General features: G+C 26.4%; 1 protein-coding gene across 1 annotated transcript; it reads right to left on the bottom strand.

Moving 5' to 3' along the window:
• Positions 1–4,804: 4,804 nt before the first annotated feature.
• On the bottom strand, positions 4,805–14,476 carry LOC135922788 (A disintegrin and metalloproteinase with thrombospondin motifs 14-like). Its single transcript, XM_065457260.1, has 9 exons — positions 14,384–14,476; positions 12,321–12,463; positions 11,749–11,812; positions 11,037–11,109; positions 10,647–10,771; positions 10,020–10,140; positions 6,533–6,634; positions 5,548–5,675; positions 4,805–4,870 (listed from the first exon to the last, which is right to left on the bottom strand). Exons 1-9 carry the CDS (start codon positions 14,474–14,476, stop codon positions 4,805–4,807), a joined length of 915 nt encoding a protein of 304 aa, XP_065313332.1.
• Between the last annotated feature and the right edge of the window lie 5,924 nt (positions 14,477–20,400).

The following is a 20,400-nucleotide window of genomic DNA, read 5'->3' as shown; positions in this document are numbered from 1 at the left end:
ATTACTATACTATTATGATGAAATTAATTCTAACGAGAATTCACTTTTAAAAAAATATATATAGGGGAGATGTGGGCATGACTGGCCATGATTGTGTCTTTTTTTCAAAAAAAGGAATTATGAATTGAGTTGTAAATCAACCAACTTCTATATTAATGTATAACCCCATTTCCTAATCTTTAAAATTAAAATTTAAATCAAAGTTCTATCTAAAATAGTTTTTTGAACTAGATGAGGTTATGTGAGAGTTGTTTTTACTGGTTAATCATAATATGGTTATGTTTTTATTGGCCAATTATAAACTTTATACCAATTTTTTAATAAACACCTTTAGTATACTCTGATGTTGTAGAATTGATAAATTATAATAATAATAAAGATTTCTAGAAATAAAAAGTGGCGAGATTAGTCGCCAATGTATTTTTTTAAATAATATAGTCAAAATGCATTTTAATAAGGGTAAAATTTAATATATTTTTCTTCTTTCTTCGTTATATCTATAATATTAGATATTCTTACATATCCGTACCTAGATACGTTTATGGAGTATATATCTATATTCATTTAAGTATTTTCTTAACAACTAATACACGTTTTTATTATGATTTTCATTATTTTTTATATTACGATAAATAATATAAGAAATTAAAATTTGTTATACGAAACAAATCCGTTTCTTTTTCTTATTTAAGAAAATAAATTGTAAGTTATAAAAATTTAATGATTAAAGTTATTTAAATATTGAATAATAAAGTTTTAAATAATTGATAATGTTTTGAAAATTATGGTCATGTTTTAAATTAACCGATTTCTGTCATTTTAATTGACAATCAACCAAATTTGAGTGAAAAGAATATCGTTGATTAATTCTATCATATCCTTCAACTTTAAAGGTATAAATTGAAATCTATTTGCGTATAATTATTGCTAATATTTTATAATTTTCTTTAACAAAGTTTATGTTAGATAGTGGGAACATGAGCATAGCCAGTTTGGGAGTTTCTAATTTTATTGAAACTATATATATAGAAAAAGTACTAATGTAATAAATAAATTATAGTTGGTAGGCACAACGGGGAAAATCATTTGCGGGGAAGAATAATCTGATTACAAATTCAGAAAATTATTAAAGTGTAGATTTTAGGGGAAGACCGGGGCATAGTCGATCCCGAAAGGGCAAACCATAATAAAATACATAGTACTCTGTCAATCATAATGTCCATGATCTCATTTTGTTACCCACTATTTCTATAACAAGGGTTATGATACCCTGAGACGAATGAGCCTTTGCTTGGCCTTATTATTTTTGTCACATAAAATTTATATTATTTTAAATTGAAATGTTGCAACAGCTGCCTTATGACCAATCATTACACCTTATATATTATATAATCTTTATACTCATTAAATGAGAGTTTTATATCTTTCTTTCTTTCCTTTCATTCTTTCTTTTCTTTATTTATGTTTTACTTTCTTTCTATTTTACTTTCTTTCTTTCTTAATTTAAAAAAAAACTGCCAGAATTATTTGTTATCTATCTTAAAAGGGATGGTATCATTAAACATACTCATGGAGTTATGATTTTATATAAATAGGAAATTATATCTAGCAGGAGATTAGTTTAAAGGGTTTAATATAAGCAAATTTTAAGGTGGAATATTTGCTAGAGGTTATTTTAAATACATCATAAAAAAAATATAGATTAAGATGACTCAATTAAAAAAATTTTCGGCGCTTATAATCATGGGTTTCTTGTTGATATGGTGCATGATACGGTCCTCCCACTATGTTCATGGAGCAATGTACTTCAGTGAACGTTCTAATGATAGTATATTATATATCTTTTGATCAAAAATGCTTTTACACGATTGTTACTCATTAATTTTCAGGAAATATTAGTAAATTTTTACTTTAATTTATTATACTCTTTAATTGGTATAAGTCCTAAAAAAAAATAAGTTTTTTTAAAAAAAAGGAAGTTTTGTAAAGTAGCACGTCTATTACTGACAGAGATTTTCGTTACTTTTTAAAAATATATAAGGTATTAACGCAGCCCTGACAGATGCATGATTCTCCAAAATACTTTGGATGGATTACTTATGCAAAATATTTATAAGGTGGGTGGGGGAGGGGGGGCGAAAAGAATTTATAAGTTGCCGAGATACCCCCCTATCAAAATTTACCATGAGCCGTTTGGTAGAGGTTGGGCTGATTCGAGTCAACACTCTTTATATATATTTTTATAAATGTCACACCCGATCTTAGTAGTTACTTATGACCTCTAGATAGAAAATATACTTTTCAATGCAATTTCGCTTAAATTGGGAGCTAGTTGTTGTAGTTCATGCAATATAAACTCAAGCCCTTATGACTAATATACCAAAAGATCCTAGGTAATCTACCAGATCTAATGCGACTTTTATTAATCCTTTCTATCGGTCATATTTCATGATATAAATTTTGTGGTCAGGATGGATTTTGTAGCTAACTTTTTTGATGTCTTGGAATACCAAAACCAAATGACTCATTCTTTTCGGCATATCCAACAGCATAAATATTGTTCTAGTTAATGTCGATATCATGGGCATGGCCACAGACATGTGCTTTGAGTGCTAGAGCACCCACTTTTCAAAATTGTACCAATTTTTAAAAATAGATAAGCAACTCTATATACAATAATATTTTAGTCATAATAAACTTTCATGCAAAATTTTAGGGGCTTATTTTTCTTAAGAAAAGAAATATTTTTCTTTGTGTTCATTACATCATTTTTGTTATCATAATTTTCTTCAGTTCGTCTTACGCAAAAAGACAAAATTTTAAAAAATCAAAAAATATATTATGTGGAAATAATGAAGTTTATATATAGACATGCTGAACTCCATGTCAAATCAACTCTATTTTTTTTAGTTAGTGCCATCTATAAAGGCGTAAAATATTCCAAAATACACCCCACTTAATTTTAAATATCTCAACAAAATCATTTATATATAGCTCTAAATAAACCGTTTTAATATGAATATAATATTTAATATAAGAGTAAAACAGCATTATTTTTTTTTTTTAAAAAACGGAAATAAAAAACTAGAAACGGTTATAAAAAACTTAATATTTTTTTATTTTTCTATTTTTTAACGCTAATTTTAGCACCGGCCGGGAGTTTGCGCTAACTGAGAATGGGGGAGTTAAGAGCCAAGGGTTACAGATGCTACGTGTAAGATTTTAACAAATAAAATATAAAGACGACAAATACGACGAATTATCATAAATTTAAAAAGATAATTTAATTTAAAATAATGATTATTTAGGTAAATGCTCGATGGAAATATTCGATGTCAATTTAACTTTGAGCCCTGGTGAGGTATGAAATCATTCCCCAAAAATGTGCCTACAATGCTTGTGCCTATCACGAGGTTCGGAAGGGAATATGGAGTGCGCCACATGATATTTCAAAGCATAATTTTATATGTATCGCGGATTAAGGGAGAGAATAAAAATAAATTTTGTATCCGATGTTTATATTTAATTAATGTTTAGGTGCCCCCATTACCGTGGGACCCTGTCTTACTGTCAACAAGAAAGCTCCGTACCCTGATTGTTGTCCTAAATCCTGCGAAGAGACTGCTGTTTGAATATTTGGACGATTTTACAATAATTATTTGTAATAGTATAATTCTAAGCAAAACATAACAAAGATAGATTTTTTTTAGAGAAAATTATTTACTATTATTATTATTGCAAATGATTATTTTTGGGATGAAACGACATTTTTTTTTTTTAAAAAAAAGAAGTGATTATATTACTCCACGAGTAAAGCTGAGTTTTCCTTTAAATAATAGTGTAAGGTAGAGATAACCTAAACTTTTTTTTGTTTGGGGGTAGTTTAGTTATTAAATATGCTTGTACGCAGCCTAACACCTACTTGTTTTTTTGTTCCTCTAATGGAACAAGCATCATTTAGCTCTCCATGTTTATGAGAGAGCTTCGCCGGAAATATTTTCCTCTTACGAACCTTGCGACCAAATTTATATTAGTGTTCAAATATAATTATTTATTAATCTGATATTTATATAATTTATCATTGTTTCATATTTCAGTCTTTGGTGTAAAACATTAATTGGGGCAAATATATATTTCCGGAAAAAAAGTTATAGGAGCTTATTATTGGTGTATGTGGTTTAGAAATTAAGATAAATTTATTAAACCTAGTGGGGGGGGGGGGTTTATAAATATCTTTAAAACTATGGCGAGCGGGTAGGGTCGATTTGAAATATATTTTCTGGACTAAATCCCAATAGATAAACCATTAATAATAGCGGGGGCTAACTTCACGGACCTGAGAAAATGGGGAATTTTACAAAATATCTTACTTGTTTCTTCTAGAGATTATTATAAACAATTTTATTCCATTTTATTGGGAATAACGAATTTTCGCTTATTCCGACATATGATAGCATAGGAATGTAAAATGCCTATTTTATTAAATTAAAATCGAAAACAAGTTATATTTAATATAATGTTATTATCTATATATAATCACCGTAATCAAGAAATGAACGTTTTCGTATATCCTTAATGTTAATGTTAATTTTAATTTTTCTTATCAACTTTCCTATCTTCTTAATGTTAATTTTTATTTTTCCTATCAACTTTCCTATCTTCTTAATGTTAAATAAACCGATGTTATTGATATTCTTTTATAAACTATATTTAAAAATATTATATTTGTTTATGATAAATAATAAATCAATTGAATTCAATAATTGGCCCCCCAAAAAAGATATAATGGAATTTAATTGGATCATCATTTAGGAGTGGCGTACCTCAGTTTGTAACCTACAACAATTTTACCCGCCAAATTTTTCAGAATCTGTTATATTAAATATTTTTTAAAAATATAATTAGTTTTAATTGTCAAAAATAATTGAAATATATACTAAATATGTTTAAAAAAATAAAATATAACATAGTTTTTAAAGGTAAAATCTAATTTAATATGATTGGAATTTACCATGAATAAATATAAATTTCCCCGAGATTCGTTGATTTAAGGAGGTATATTTTAGAGTTCAATACTAAGGCCAGCTATACAAAATATCCGTTCACTAATGTAAACTTGCTGTTGGATATATAATAGATACCAATTATAGAAACCATAACGCCATTTTTATCTCAATAAGATTTTCAATCTTTCTTTTCATTCATTCTTTCTTTCTTTCTTTCTTTCTTTCTTTCTTTCTTTCTTTCTTTCTTTCTTTCTTTCTTTCTTTCTTTCTTTCTTTCTTTCTTTCTTTCTTTCTTTCTTTCTTTCTTTCTTTCTTTCTTTCTTTCTTTCTTTCTTTCTTTCTATCTTTCTTTCTCTTTCTTTCTTTCTTTCTTTACATGAATCGAATACGAATAATACAAATGTTCGATTGAATTTTTCTTAAATATTTTTTTTTTGACATAATTACAATTTTAAAATTTTTAACGATTGGGCCATATATTGAAATGAAACTGGATTAATGGTATAGTGTTACGATAAAATATTTAGTAATGTAAAATCACTTGAATTGTAAGGGGGCCTGCTAGCATATGCGAAGTTATGAGTTCAAAATCTTTATTTTTCTCGTAGGTTATATCGGTAAGCTTCTTTATCAAATTCCCTTTATAGTTCTTTCCATTTCGTTTTAATACTAAAAACGGCGATAGGAAATATAATCATTATTTTATTTTTTTTTAATATTGTAAAATATAAATATTTTTATTTTTTAAAAAAATGAGACATTTTTATTAATAATTTTTTTAATGAGAATTTCGACATTTATATACTAAAAAAAATAAATGTTGAAATGAAATGTAAAATACCAGATTTTAAACCTATTTTTAAATGCATTTTCTCAATTACAACTTTTCCCGAAATTTAGAAGTTATTTTAGGTGAAGGGGAAACATTAATTATATTTTTTTACACAATTTATAAATACTACTAAATATGTTGTGATTATTGTCCTAAATGAATTATGATTAGAAATTCGGAAATTCTATTTTGGAAAGAAAATCGGGGTTGAGTTCATACATTCTAAGGTAGTGAATGTTCATTGGCTCACAGATTCAAAATCTGGCCAATAGGTGTCTTTTGCCATCTGTGGTCAAAATCTCCGAACTTAGCCACCCGTTTTAAGAATATTTTCAATGTTCGGATATTTATATTTGAAGTAGTTTGAGTTAAGATTTTTTGTTTATGGTTATAAAATCTTTTATAGTTAAATGGGAAAAACTTCCAAAAAAATTTATACTACAATAAAACTCCTCCTCCCCCCTTCCCTCTAACAGGAATCACCAGAACATTTTAAACAGCATATAACTTAAAACTAGCACGTTTGTCAGAACCGATTCTGGATCGGGTTCCTAGGATATTTAAAAAATATGAATTTGTTTTCGATTCCTACAAGTTTTGAGTGAGTAGCTCGAAGTTCTGGGTTCTAAGATTCGTTTTGGTTTTCAAGCTATTTCCTGGTGCGAACTCTTGCGAGAAATAAAATATTATTTACCAATACTATTTTCGGGGCCATCTAATCCTTGATGATATCCTAAAATTAGTCTAAAAAGTAGGAATGTCGTGCCTGGATTCAAGTTCGTTATATTCGTCCTAGCTGTTATTAAATTAAAATCATTTTAAATATAAAACTATAATTTAATTAGCAAATATATATATATACTTAAAAAAATATCTGTTTTATGGATGCCCACATTTATAGCAAACGCGTTTTGTCAAAGCGGTGCGGTATTTAAGGCTATCGAAATCCCAGCTTTATTCTTCCACGCGATATTTTCGAAATATATGTCGCAACATAAATTTCCCAAATTTTATAATTAGCGTTCTCATCTTTTCGCTTCCATATTTATAAATTTACCTATTTTATTGAGTTGATTCCGTAAATAACGGCTCTTTAAATACCGGAGCGTTTGAACAAATCGCTTACTAATATATACGCCTACTTTATTTTTGTAGTTAATTTCAACACAATAAATAATTAATATGATATTATTTGTTATTTATAAAATGAAACTCAATAAAATAAACAAAAATAAACAAAAAAAAAGAGATTAAATTTTTTTTTTTTTAAATAAATAATATTTTGATTGGCCAATTGGGAAAGAGGCTACCAATGAGGCTAATGTAGTGAGATCGATTTATATATGGCATTTAGATAAAAACTATTTCGGGATTTTTCAGAAGGATAAAGCCTGGCTACTGAATGTGGTCAATATAGAAGAGAATATAGGTATTAAAATATGATCTTCGGGATATTTCCGGATATTTTTGGCAGCTCTTTAGGATGCCCGATGTGTATAAATTAGAGGCGACTAAGGAATCAATACAAGAATAGTCCCATAATAGGAATCGATCCCTTTTTCGGTAGATTTGGGTAATGCTATCTCGACATTTTCCATTAGAAAAAAACTGAGAGGTTCTAAGATCGATATTGAAAATTTAAGGGCATATTGAATAATAGCATTGCGTTGATTGTGCTTAGGGGTACGTTCTATGTAAGAATGGCAGTGCAGGCAGTGCAATCTTTTTAAGTCTAAAGGAGGAGAACAACAACAAGGGCAAAAATTTACGGCTATATTTGATAGCCTGATATATTTAAATTTCCAATTCTTTATTTTTTATTTTTTATGATTTTTCCTTTCTAATTTTATGATTTTAATTAATTTTCTTAACTTTGGCTTAATTTATATATCAATATCTACCAATATTTGAGCGTCTTGATTATGCTTAAGCATAGTAATTTTAACTTGCCTCTCTTAGAATTGTCTTATTTTGGTTTGATCTTACACTATATCAAAACTTTATCACAAGAAATTGAATTCATTCGTTTTTCGCGAACAAACATTTATAAACATTGAATTGCCCTCAGAGATGAAGTTGTCTCCTTCTTCTTGAATTCAACACACATTTTATGCTAAGCCATTATAGGCAAGAATAGAGACAAATTTGTTTTAATTTAAAATCTTTTTCATTAAAGAAAGAAAGAAAGAAAGAAAGAAAAATAAATATATTATTATAATTTAATTCATAAATCGGTTATAGACCAAAATAATTGAAAAAAAAAATGTTACATTATTCGTTCTAGCAAATATTTTTCAATATTTTAAATAATATTAGATCAAAATCTGAATTTGATGACAAATTTGATATGCAAATTAAATCTATATTTATTTCCTTGTTCCCCAATGAGCAATGCTTTCCAACCATATTTCCGAATTGTTTTAACATCTTTAATCCCCAATCTTTTCTAATTTAAGCCAAATCCTAGAGAAATGTTGTAAAAAAATTGACACGTATCAACTTCAGGGTTCCCTTCTTTCTTTTTTTTTTACTATTCGAAACTTTAAATCTGTTTTTTTAAGTTTTCCCTTTTTTTCGTTGGCATTAAGTCTAAGAAGAAGTCTAAATTATACAGGAGTTTCGGAGTAAAATTGCTAAAATGTGTCTAGAAAATTTTGCAATATCTAGAAGGGCTTCGTCTTGGCGTTTGCAAGAGATAAGATCGAATCTCGGTTTCAGATTTTGATCTAATATTATTTAAAATATTGAAAAATATTTGCTAGAACGAATAATGAAACATTTTTTTTTTCAATTATTTTGGTCTATAACCGATTTATGAATTAAATTATAATAATATATTTATTTTTCTTTCTTTCTTTCTTTAATGAAAAAGATTTTAAAGTAAAACAAATTTGTCTCTATTCTTGCCTATAATGGCTTGCCCTATTACTATTAAACTTTAGATAAATATCGTCCTCTTGTAGCAAATTTTAGGACTATCTGGAAATCTTAATGGATCCCAATAATCAAAGATCCCAATCTAATATGCAGACTTATACCTGTCATATTTGTATGAATCGAAATAATAATATTTCGGGGAAGATTGCAATGGTTTATATTTAAGATATATATATATAGTTTGCCTGTTTTATTATACCATGTCTATCTTATACAGCAGTCATTGGTTTATAAATTTAAATCTATCGGGAAATCAAAATAAAATAAAATATTAATATATAAAAAAATAATTACACCGCTAAGAGATAGGACGATTTACCATAAGTCTAGAAACCAAAAAACATTATCCTCCTACATCAGGCCAATCCGCGATCCTTAAAGACATTATACTAGCCATGAAGGAGACCGGGGTAAGGACAATGTTAACGAGATAAAAGTTTTAACCCCGGTGAAGACTAAAAATTTGGTATTATTACTTAGATATGTTGATCTTTGAAAATCTTTCTTTGGTTTGACTCTTCTTTTTAACAAAAAATAACCGTTATTTTACCCAAAAATTATAAAAAAAAATTACCCTCTTAGTTTATTTTGCTTATTTTGCTTTTAGATAAATATATATTTGACTCGTAATTTAAAATTCTGCATACATGTTCCCCATAAAGTCATAGCTTTAAAAAAATGAAATTCATCGGATAGCCCTATTAACTGGAATGTCACTCAATAACAATTTGTATTATATATATCACTTTGGGATAAAGTTGTTTTTGGGGGTAAAACTGTTATAATGTGTTCTGTCCGATTAAAGTTGTAAAAAAAAAAGGAAGTTTTAAATATTAACGTCTATACATTATATATAAAAAGGATATTTTAGAGCGAAAAGGGAAACGTTCATAAATAGTTTTGTGTGTTATTTTGGAATATAATTTTTTTTAAAAAAAACTAGTAGAAGAAGGTGAAAAATAATTGAAAATGAGTGATGTTGCCTAACACGTGCACACTTAAACATACGTTTATTTTAGATAAAATTACTTTCCCTTATTGATTAGCCTTTATATTTAAAAGTGATGAATTATGTATAGGGCCAAAATGGCGCACTTCACATAATTAATCAGAGCTCCTAAAGTATTAGTAGGAAGGATTTGTCTAAATATAAATTTTTTTAATTTGTTCTATATTTTGTTGTTTCAAAATCCCGTTTTGCCTCGGTTTCCTCTACGATCATAATTTGTATCTAAACAATTTACCTTTGGTTAATGTGATCATCTCTTCAGCCTCGAAAGGATAGCATTTCGAATTATCCCCATTACAAATTCCGCATTTGTCCCATTTTGCGGTAGAGAAAAACTCGTCGTCACATCCTACAGGCTTTTAAGGAAGAAATAAAAATATTAATATATAAATCATCTATTCTCTCATTCTCGCAGTTTAGTTTGGTCAGTAAATTGGAGGACCGTGTTTCTAAAAATTTCGCTGGAAAGATGGGGAGGGGGGGGGGGGGCTGCATAATAAAGATTTCATGAATCTTGTCGATAATTTTTCTTTCTTAATTCACATATCAGGTATTCTTACACATACGAATTACTGACATTTTATTGCGATAGAATTTTTTGAATTTTTTATTGATTTATTATGAAAAATCTATATAGATAAGAAAATTTAAGGAAAAAACTATAACAGATTTTAAGGCAAAATCGTCCGATATTCGCATTTTGAAATGCATTTCCGGTTAAATCAGATGTTTCACATTTAAAATACTATAGTATATTGTAAACATTATGCTGGTTAATCATAAATAGATGAGATAATATGGCTAGTACGTTTCTCTTCCTAAAAAAAAATGGAGACGTATAAAATATCAAAAGTGTTGTAACTATAATAAAGCCATTTAGACACATGCTTAACATATTTTCCGTTTTGATGAGAGTTCCATCTGCAGCATTTCCGTAATTCGTGAAATTAGGTCCAACGAAGCAGATTAAACGACATGGATATTCATCTATATATATATTTTTTTAAAAAAATAAAAATAATATATATCATATTATATGACAAGCATAGGAGCTTCCGGAGATTGAGTTTTTTAAGCTCAAATCGACCCCGGCATTTTCAACCGATTTTAGTTTTAACCCGAACCTGGTTTGGGCCGTTTTTTTTTTGTTTTTAACTCGAGGGCACGGTCTCGTTTCCAAAATTTCAAGACCCCAATATAATAATAATATGTATATATATATTCTAATATGAATAAAACTATTTGAAAATACCTTCCGCACTATAAATCGACGATGAATCGTGCTTTTTACAGAGAGCCATGTTCTTTTTGCTATTTCTGCTAGCCTTATATTTTAAATAAGGATTTGACGATATTTTTGATAGAATAAATTAAGGGGGGAGGAAGGGTAAAACGACCGGAATATGATGATTTTAGCCAAAATAATATAAATGTAAGCTTCTGGATATTTTGCCTTATAGATACCACCAAGAAAATGTTTGGACACATCTATTTGCCCATCGAAGGCTTGCATAATAATTATTTAGGCATCGATTTGAATAATTGACCAGCATAAAATCGATATTGTACTGGGATATGAATTCCGTGGAATATTCGGAATTTCTCGATTACGGGTAGAATGATTTGACCAGAAATATGTTCCAGCATATGTAGAGGAGTAACCTCCCTATGAATTTTTAAAATTTTTTTTGTTATTGGAAACTTTATCACTTTTTTTTGATATAAATTGAAAAGAATTTTAAACAGTTTTTGAAAACTTAATCAAATGCATTTCCGGTTAAACATAATTTTTTTCTCAGATTTAAAAATGGCTCCCAATAAATGATTTTAAAATTAACCCAATTTCGAATCCCAAATAAAATCCATATCCCAATAAGAGATATATATTTTGTATTATCTAAAATATAGAATTATTAATAGATATGGATAATTGGCAAATGAAAAAAAATTTATATATTATTTACCTTATTTTTGCACACTTTGTACTCTGTATCATTACCTTGGCAGATTTGCTCTCCTAACTTTAGACTTTTGGGGATAATAAAAACATGTATAAAAAAATAAAGAAATTTGTGCCTTTTGTGCCAATAATTTTTTTTAAAAAAATAGTTGTTATATTATGAGAGGAAATTAGGAAAAACTTTAAGAAATTTGCCTTTAAATTTTATAAAAGAAAATATATTATAATCGAAATTTCTCTTTTTAAAATTTAAGTATAACATTTAATATTTCAAATAATAATAATGCATTTTTAAATCGATAATATAGTTTATTTATTTATTTTTTGCCTAAAAATTTTTGATAATTATATATTTTTAAAGAAATTACCAAAATATTATTTAATAAATTTGTGATTTCAAAATTCATAAAAGATTGATTTCATCTTATGTAGAAAAATTTAATAAAATGATATGGAATTTTAGGGAAAATTTAATCCAAGATGCTATTCCCATTTCAGAAAATCTTGTTAGTTCAAAAAAAAATTTAACAGTTTTAATTTAATTTGTTGAAGCATTTCAAATTCTGGCTTTAATACCGGGATTTATCGCATTTCCTGTTCCTTTTTTCGAAACCTGTAACGTCATCTCCACGACAGGGTGACCAAGGTGACCAAGAGCTCCATGGATCGGCCTGTGGTATTATTGTTGTTTCTAGGACGCATTTCTCCTTATAACATACCTTTAAGGAAAAAGGAAATAGATAAATAAGCAAGAATTATGGGCATGAATTATAGCTTACCTTCTATCGAAACGAAAATTGATATCACGTTTATATAAATAAATAACGTGTTTGACAGGTGAGTGGCATATGTTAGGATTTTTATTTAGGGGAGTACAAAATATTTTTACATATAAGAAATACGGTCCGGCCCGTGTTCTCGGGTTTAGGAGCGGGCCTGAAGGTCTCTGATAAATATAGGAAAATTATTAATATGTAAAGCGTTCATAATTTTCGGACAGCTGATTTTAATGATATTTTAGAAAATCAATATATAATATAGGTAATATTTTTTTAAAAAAAGTGATTTATTTGAATATAGAGGCGGAGGGGGAATCAAAAGCCCAGTAAACACACCTCCATATGTCACTATACTTAACGTCTTATTCAAGCTCTAACTATGGAGGTATATAGAGGTCATCTTCCAGGAAACTCTTTCCCTCACCCAACAAAATATTCGCAGTTTTTTGCGTTTTAGTGAATTTTAATTTTTTTTTTTTAAAGTATAAAAATTTTAAATCTCACGATATAGGCACTTAAAATTTACATTATGAGTGTACTTTTTCGGTGAAATCATTAATTCTCAATTTTATAAATGGCCCCTAACTGAATGCAACCTTTGACCATATCCCAATAGGGAACATACAATGTAATTACTCAATTCAGTCATTTATCAAATGTTATTTATAGTTTTAACATGATTAACCGCACACATAACACCTAACAATACATGTTCTCAGCTGTTTATTCTTAGAATACATTATAAAAATGGCGAACTTAATAGGCACTAGGGTCTGAGAAAAGGAATAAAAATATTTTAAAAAATTGATCGAAATATAGGCAATTTTTTTAAAAAGAAGTCTCAATGTCCTCCAAGTAAAAATTAGATATCTATGCTATGTCCACTGGATGTATATAACTAAAATATAAAAATATAGAGGTTTAAAGAGATTTAACCATATATATTTACCTATTCGTAAAGTGAAATCTGAATAATTATTTAATCGGTGCAATTAGATTCTTAACTTGGTTTAGTATCATATGTTGAGTTATGTATGATAAAGGGTGAACATATAGCACTTTTTTGAAATTGGAAATTAATTAGAGGCATTAAGAAGAGAGTTTTGTAAAAGTATTTAGAGTAGTAATACGGGGGAGAAGAAGGTAATGTTGAGTGAGGCACTAGAGATTGTTAGATGGAACAAATTAAAGCTTAAGTTAAAGAGCGATTCTTTGGGCTGATCAATCTTTTCGAGGATATAAGCCTCCCTAATTCTTTCAAAAGGCTCTGATCTCTACAACCGAAAGATGCTCTAGAATAGGGGAAGCGAGGGTTAGGATAAATCTACTTTATGGTTGGTTAGATGCGTCATATGGGATCATGCAGGTGAAGTCCCAAACTAGAAGCTGGGGGAAAAGGAATCGAGATTCCATCTGGTGTTGATATCAGTTCTAAAGATGCCGATTAGTTAGAATTTAGAAGGAATGCCCGCTGATTTAAGCGCTTTCAAGTATAGGTGATTGCATTTGGTATGTATTAGGAAACGACCCCTCTCAAAATCACCAGTGGAGGCAATGCCAACCCTTGCCGTCAACATCGGTTTATACTTGCAAATTGGTAAGACAAGGCAGTTTCTTAGTTAAGCCGTAGTTCAATATCAAATCTTAGCTAGAAAAAGAGTATTTTTTTCTTCTTCTAGAAACTCATAATCACTATTCGTGAAAATGTCAGTTAGAGACATCTAGCGTCATTTTATTTTTTTTTATAGTTAAATGAAATATTCTTTTTAAAAAAAAAGTAAGAACCGTTAATGGATATTTTTATCGTTAAATTATATTAAAAACTATTTATAAAGAGGGAAGGTGGAAGGAATAAATTACTGATCCGGTGTCCGATTTTGATAAACGATTGTCCGATGGGTTGCAAGGGTGCATATCCGAAAACTTCGGTACATCCACATAGTAATTTCCCATTTGACATTGAATAGCATAACATTTACTCTTTAGAAAGAAAGAAAAAAGAGAATTATAAAAATATCATATTGTGGTGAACATTTTTTGTGAGAATATGAAAGAGATCAAATTGTAAATATTTTAGTAACACAAAATAAAGAAAATGTGAAAAAAAAAAACAATATTGTTGATAAAAGCTAATGTTGTTAGAAAAATATTACGCCAGCTTGAAAATTTTTTGCTCATAGAAGGAACAAAGGTCTAATAAATAAAATATATTATCGAAATCTCATGGATTAGGGACAATATTTTTATCTGGCTAAAATATCGAGTTAGATATTTTTGAAAACCGGCTCGAAACAAACCGGCCGTTTAACAACACTAACAAAAACTTCCGGTTATCTGAACAAAGTTGGTAAAATTAGATAATTCAGAAAACTTTAAATAAAATATATATATTATATATTAAATTTTGTGTTGATTTACGAATGTATACGTTTAGCGTCGATATAAATTAAAAAATCTGACATTACCGGAAATTTGTTCCAGCATGTTCGCGATACCTACCCTACAAATTTCAGACAACATTTCCATAAACTTTCAAGCTTATAATTTAATTTTATATTAAGATTTTCCATATATTTTTTTTATATACAAATTATAAATGACATCTAAGATTAACAGCGAAATTGTATACAATTTAATAAGATAAGGTATTTCAAACATGATAGAATATTATTTATTACGGTAAAATCAGATTTTTAAATTTAAAAAAAGGCGCTTAAGAGAGTTATTTAAATTTATAAAAATATAACACATTGTCCGTTAAACACATTGACGTTATCTCTTCTCTTTCTCTTCTCTTCTCTTCTCTTATTTATATATTATTTAAACGGTTTGACTAAACTGCAAAGGCTAAGGTAAACTGCAAATGCTTAGGTAAAAATTTTCATATATTATCTATTATTTGTAGTGAGATTCATTTTCCTATGATACAAATAACTTATAAAAAAATAAATTATTAGATATATTCAAAATAAAGAAATATACATTAATAGTTGAATTTTCTTTTATCTCATAATAAATCGTTTAAATCCTTTATTATAATTATATTAAATATATTTATAATTAAAAATTAAATTTCAATAATATTAAATCCGCAGGTTGACTTGTATTATTATAAAATACTATTATAAAAAAATATAATCATTTAAAAATGTTATATATCAGAATTTACTCCTAAAACATTAAAGGTGCATTTAAATAAGCTGAATTTTCATAATATGCATGGTGGAGTGCTATATATAATATTTAAAACAAAGTCATGCCGGTAAAGTATATTGTTAATATTACGATATAAAATATTATTTTGGGTCAAATGATATTCAATAATACCAAGTTACTATTTAAATAAAATAATTTAAATATGATTTATCTAAGTATTATAGTAAATTATTAATTTATATTTATATAAATATTTCACATGAAGGCATTCATTCATTTACCTTTTTTTACCTCATTTAATTAGATTAAAAGATTACAATCACAATAGATTTTTTTCTAATGGTCACACTTAATATATTCAATCAGAAATGGATAATCACGTAGGATAATATTTATATTACATGGGTAGGTCCTTAAGAATCAAGATACAGATGTGAAAAAATTAATCTTAGATGCAGATACTAGTATTTTTTCCAAAATATCAAAACTTGCATCTAATAATCATTACCAATTAAATTAGAATAGTTTATAAAATTTAGTTTTTATTAAAAGTATTTAAAATAAATTTATTATTTTATAAGATAATCAAAATTTTAAAATAATCTAGTATTCAACCTTTGCCATTTTGGCATACATAGCATTTTACCAAGACTAAATAACCTTTCAATTGAAGCTGATGAAGATATTACAGTATTATATTTATAAAAAAATTTAATTAATGGAAAGATAATAATTAAGCATTTATAATGTATTTCAACTTTCTCATAATATAATTTATAACCTCCAGTTCAATGTTATTTGTATTATTGAACTCAGCAACACTTAAAGACCCTTTTCATGGTCATTTAAACTATTACTTTAATGATTTCACAAAACAAAATTTATAGAATAAGAAATACATGGACGCTCAACCAACCAACAATTCTCATTAGATATTAGCCTACGTTAAAACCCCAAGTTATTATATCTCAGAATAGCAAATCAAAGTCTTTAGAAATCAACTGAAAATTCGGACAATTACACCTACCCCTCCCCCCTATACGTTCTTTACATAAAATCAATATATCGTTTTACAAATAAAATATAACGTCATTTAAAATATCCGGAATCCCTTATCTAAATTATATTTTTCCCCTAAAAATGGTAAATCTTTATACATTTTCTATGCTAGGTGTTAATAATTTACAAACATTATATGTTCGATAACAATTTTTCTGTGATATCTTATTTATTTATTGTAATAATGGCAATAAAAACAAATTGGCTATTTAGGGAAAATATCAATAGAAAGTATGCAAAAATTATTATAAAAAATTAATTTATCTTACATTAATAACCATTAAAATTGTCATCATATGTAATTTATAAAAACCTATTTTTGATCTTGAAATTTTTCGAATCAATTTTTGATAGATAATATATGGAATTTAGCTTACTTTTTAAGTAATAATACAATATGATTTCAGAATATAATATAACAAAAAATAATTATAATTTTTTTTATAAAATAATGGTACGCCATCTTGCGGATGTAATATTATTGAAATTTAAAATTTAATTATAAATATTTTTTAAATATAATTATATTAAAGGATTTAAACGATTTATTATGAGATAAAAGAAATATTTCTTTATTATTGAATATAATGAACAAGAATAAATAATATAGAATAAATTGTGGGCGATTGTATTGAATAACTACGGAAGATTGAAGATTTTATTTTCAACTAAGATCAAAAAAAACAAAAGGTGAAAGTAATCATGATTATTTAAGTAAATATATTCAAAATTAACATGAATTTAATATTAGAATAAAAATCATTGTATAATTTTTCAAAACATCAATTTAATATTAAATATAATAATAATATATCGTTTTTTAAGCCTCAAGTCTTCTACAATACATAATCCATTAATAAACATTGTTACTTGTATTTAAAAAAATATATCTAATAATTTAATTTTTTATAAGTTATTTATATCATAGGAAAATGAATCTCACTACAAATAATAGATAATATATGAAAATTTTTACCTAAGCATATGCAGTTTACCTTAGCATTTGCAGTTTAGTCAAACCCTTATTTAAATATTGTAAAAAATATATTTTAAATTAAATAATATACAATAGGTAATAAAGGATTCCAAATATGTTAAATATAATTTATAATATTAATTAAAAATGCTCAATTATCTTTAAATACAAATCTTTGATCCAGAAAACTGGAAATATTTTATAACAATAATTATTGTTTTACATTTTCATATTTTTTATAATTAGGGATTCCCAATCAACATCGATAAAATGGGAGGGCCTCCTTTGATCGTATTATTTTGATCGTAAAATGGTACCTTTGTCCATTTCAGGTCAAAATGGTCGATTTTTTAATTCATATGAATTTATATGCATGTAATTTTTCTAATTCTTTATATCAGATTAATGTAGTAATGTATACCTATTAATAAACATATATCAATGTATTATTTATTAGATAATGAAGAAAGAAGAGCTACTGATTTTGAACTCCTTAAATAATGGAAATATTTTTCTAATTCTTTATATCAGATTAGTGTAATAATGTATACCTATTAATAAACATATATCAATTATTTATTAGAAAATGAAGAAAGAAGAGCTACTGATTTTGAACTCCTTAAATAATGGAAATAGAAGCAACTGATAGATATGATTAAAATTTATTATTTATTAGATAATGAAGAAAGAAGAGCTACTGATTTTGAACTCCTTTAAATAATGGAAATAGAAGCAACTGATAAATATGATTACAATTTATTATTTATTAGATAATTATAACTTATAAATAAAATTAATTGATAATTTGGTCAGAATATTATATTTTATTATACATCTATATTATAATTATACATAAGTTTTAAACAAATAAATATTTATTTATAATTTTTAAATTATATTGAGTAATTAGATTTTGAATATTCTTTTCTTTTGTTATATATTATCCATCATGATACAAGCACAAATTCCCTTTTGAAGTTGGAATATATTGTATATCTAAAAATTACAGTGTCAAAATATAAATTATTTATAATCAGATTATGTAAATGTAATAATCAGATTATGTAAATGTAATAATCAGATTATGTAAATGTAATAATATAATTTATTTACTTAAATTTTCATTGTTGGAATTATGTAAGTCTAATAAAATTCCTGCAATGTTAATGTCTTCCAGGTCTAATTATATTAAAATATAATTTAAAAAAAATATTTGTAATCTACTTGTAAAAGTAGTTTGATCATTAGTGTGGTTAAATGCAAAACTTTGTATTTGGGCCATATTTGTTAATATATCTAAAAAAATGTTTATTAATTTATACAATTATTTTTGTTACTTGAAATTGGAGGGTAAAAGTTATCTCTAGTAATTGGTTGTAATATTTGGGGCTGTATATGTTGTGGTTGTATTTGTTGAATTGTATTAGCTTGTTTATTCAAAAATAATTATTTTATTTGTTACTTATTGATTACTAGATGAGCTACTGGGTTGGGTAATATTCTGATCTATATTACACTGAGAATCTTTATCTAAATTAATGTATGTAATCTAGATAAGTTTAGTATTAAATATACCTTCAGCTGTTAGATGATTTTGTGTCACTCTAAAAAAATATTTTTTTAAAAATCAAATTAAATATATCATACTTTGTAATGATTCATTTCTTCTTTTAAAAAATAGTCTTAAATTATCAGCTACAGTATTAAGCATAATGTTTTTAAATGATTTTAATTTACCGCGATTAAATAGACCAATCAGAGAAAAATGGACAAAATTTACGATCAAATGACTTTACGATCAAAGTTAGGCAAATCGATAAAATTAGGTTTTTTTTCCGGCAAAATAATCCTATTTTTCAGAGACTTTATTCTGAAATTTTCCATGTTATATAAAAGAATGTAATGAAGTATATATATTTTTGTGCATATTTAATTTATGTGCAAAATAATGAATATTTGATAATAAAAATTAATTTTTATGGGTAATTATTAAATCTAATATATAAGTTATGCAAAACTCATGTAGCAATATTAAAGTTTATAGGTCTTAAAATCACAAATACAAAATCTATATAAAAATGCAAAATCAAAAATATTGTTTATTGCGCACGTAAATACAATTTTTTTTTTATCACATAATGTGAAATTTATATACAATGTTGTGATGATTTAATGAAACATATTGACGATTAAATTCAAACCCATTCATATAAAATGATAATATTTGCAAAAATAATTAAAATATAGACAAAGCACTATTGAAATTTCTTTTATATTATTTCTTTTGTTGTACATTTATCACAACACTGATGAAAAGAGTGCAATTACATATATGTTCCAATTATTTAATTGAAGGGCACAAAATAATATAATTCATTTAACATATATCGTAAAAATTTCGGAATCAAGACTCATCAAAATAAATGTTAATTTCTGATTTTACATTTCATAAGATGATAGGTTTGAATTCTTGATTTATCTATGCATCACAGATAAAGGAAGAAAATTCTTATTATAATAAAAAATAAACAAGTAAAAAGAGAATGATTTAAATTTGTAAAGAAAATATACTTTTTCAAAGTTCATGGATATTTTCCTTGATATTCCAAGTAGCTACAAGCATCGTCTTTATTAAATATTGGAGTAGAAGGTAGGGAATCGTTAAGACTACCCGATTGGCAAGGCA

The sequence above is a fragment of the Gordionus sp. m RMFG-2023 genome, chromosome 1 (genome assembly GCF_954871325.1).
Source record: "Gordionus sp. m RMFG-2023 chromosome 1, tfGorSpeb1-WG-v2, whole genome shotgun sequence".
Lineage (NCBI taxonomy): Eukaryota > Metazoa > Nematomorpha > Gordioida > Chordodea > Parachordodidae > Gordionus > Gordionus sp. m RMFG-2023.
Note: the sequence above shows the minus strand (reverse complement) of the source record. Positions and strands in the feature narration are given on the sequence as shown.

Excerpts from the sequence above, each read along its gene's own strand:
- LOC135922788 (XM_065457260.1), bottom strand. The coding sequence starts at position 14,476 with ATGGGAAATTACTATGTGGATGTACCGAAGTTTTCGGATATGCACCCT. Across the intron at positions 11,110-11,748 it reads ACAAAGTGTGCAAAAATAAG|GCTAGCAGAAATAGCAAAAA; the intron begins GTAAATAATATA and ends TTAAAATATAAG. Across the intron at positions 10,141-10,646 it reads GTCTAAATGGCTTTATTATA|CCTGTAGGATGTGACGACGA; the intron begins GTTACAACACTT and ends CTTCCTTAAAAG.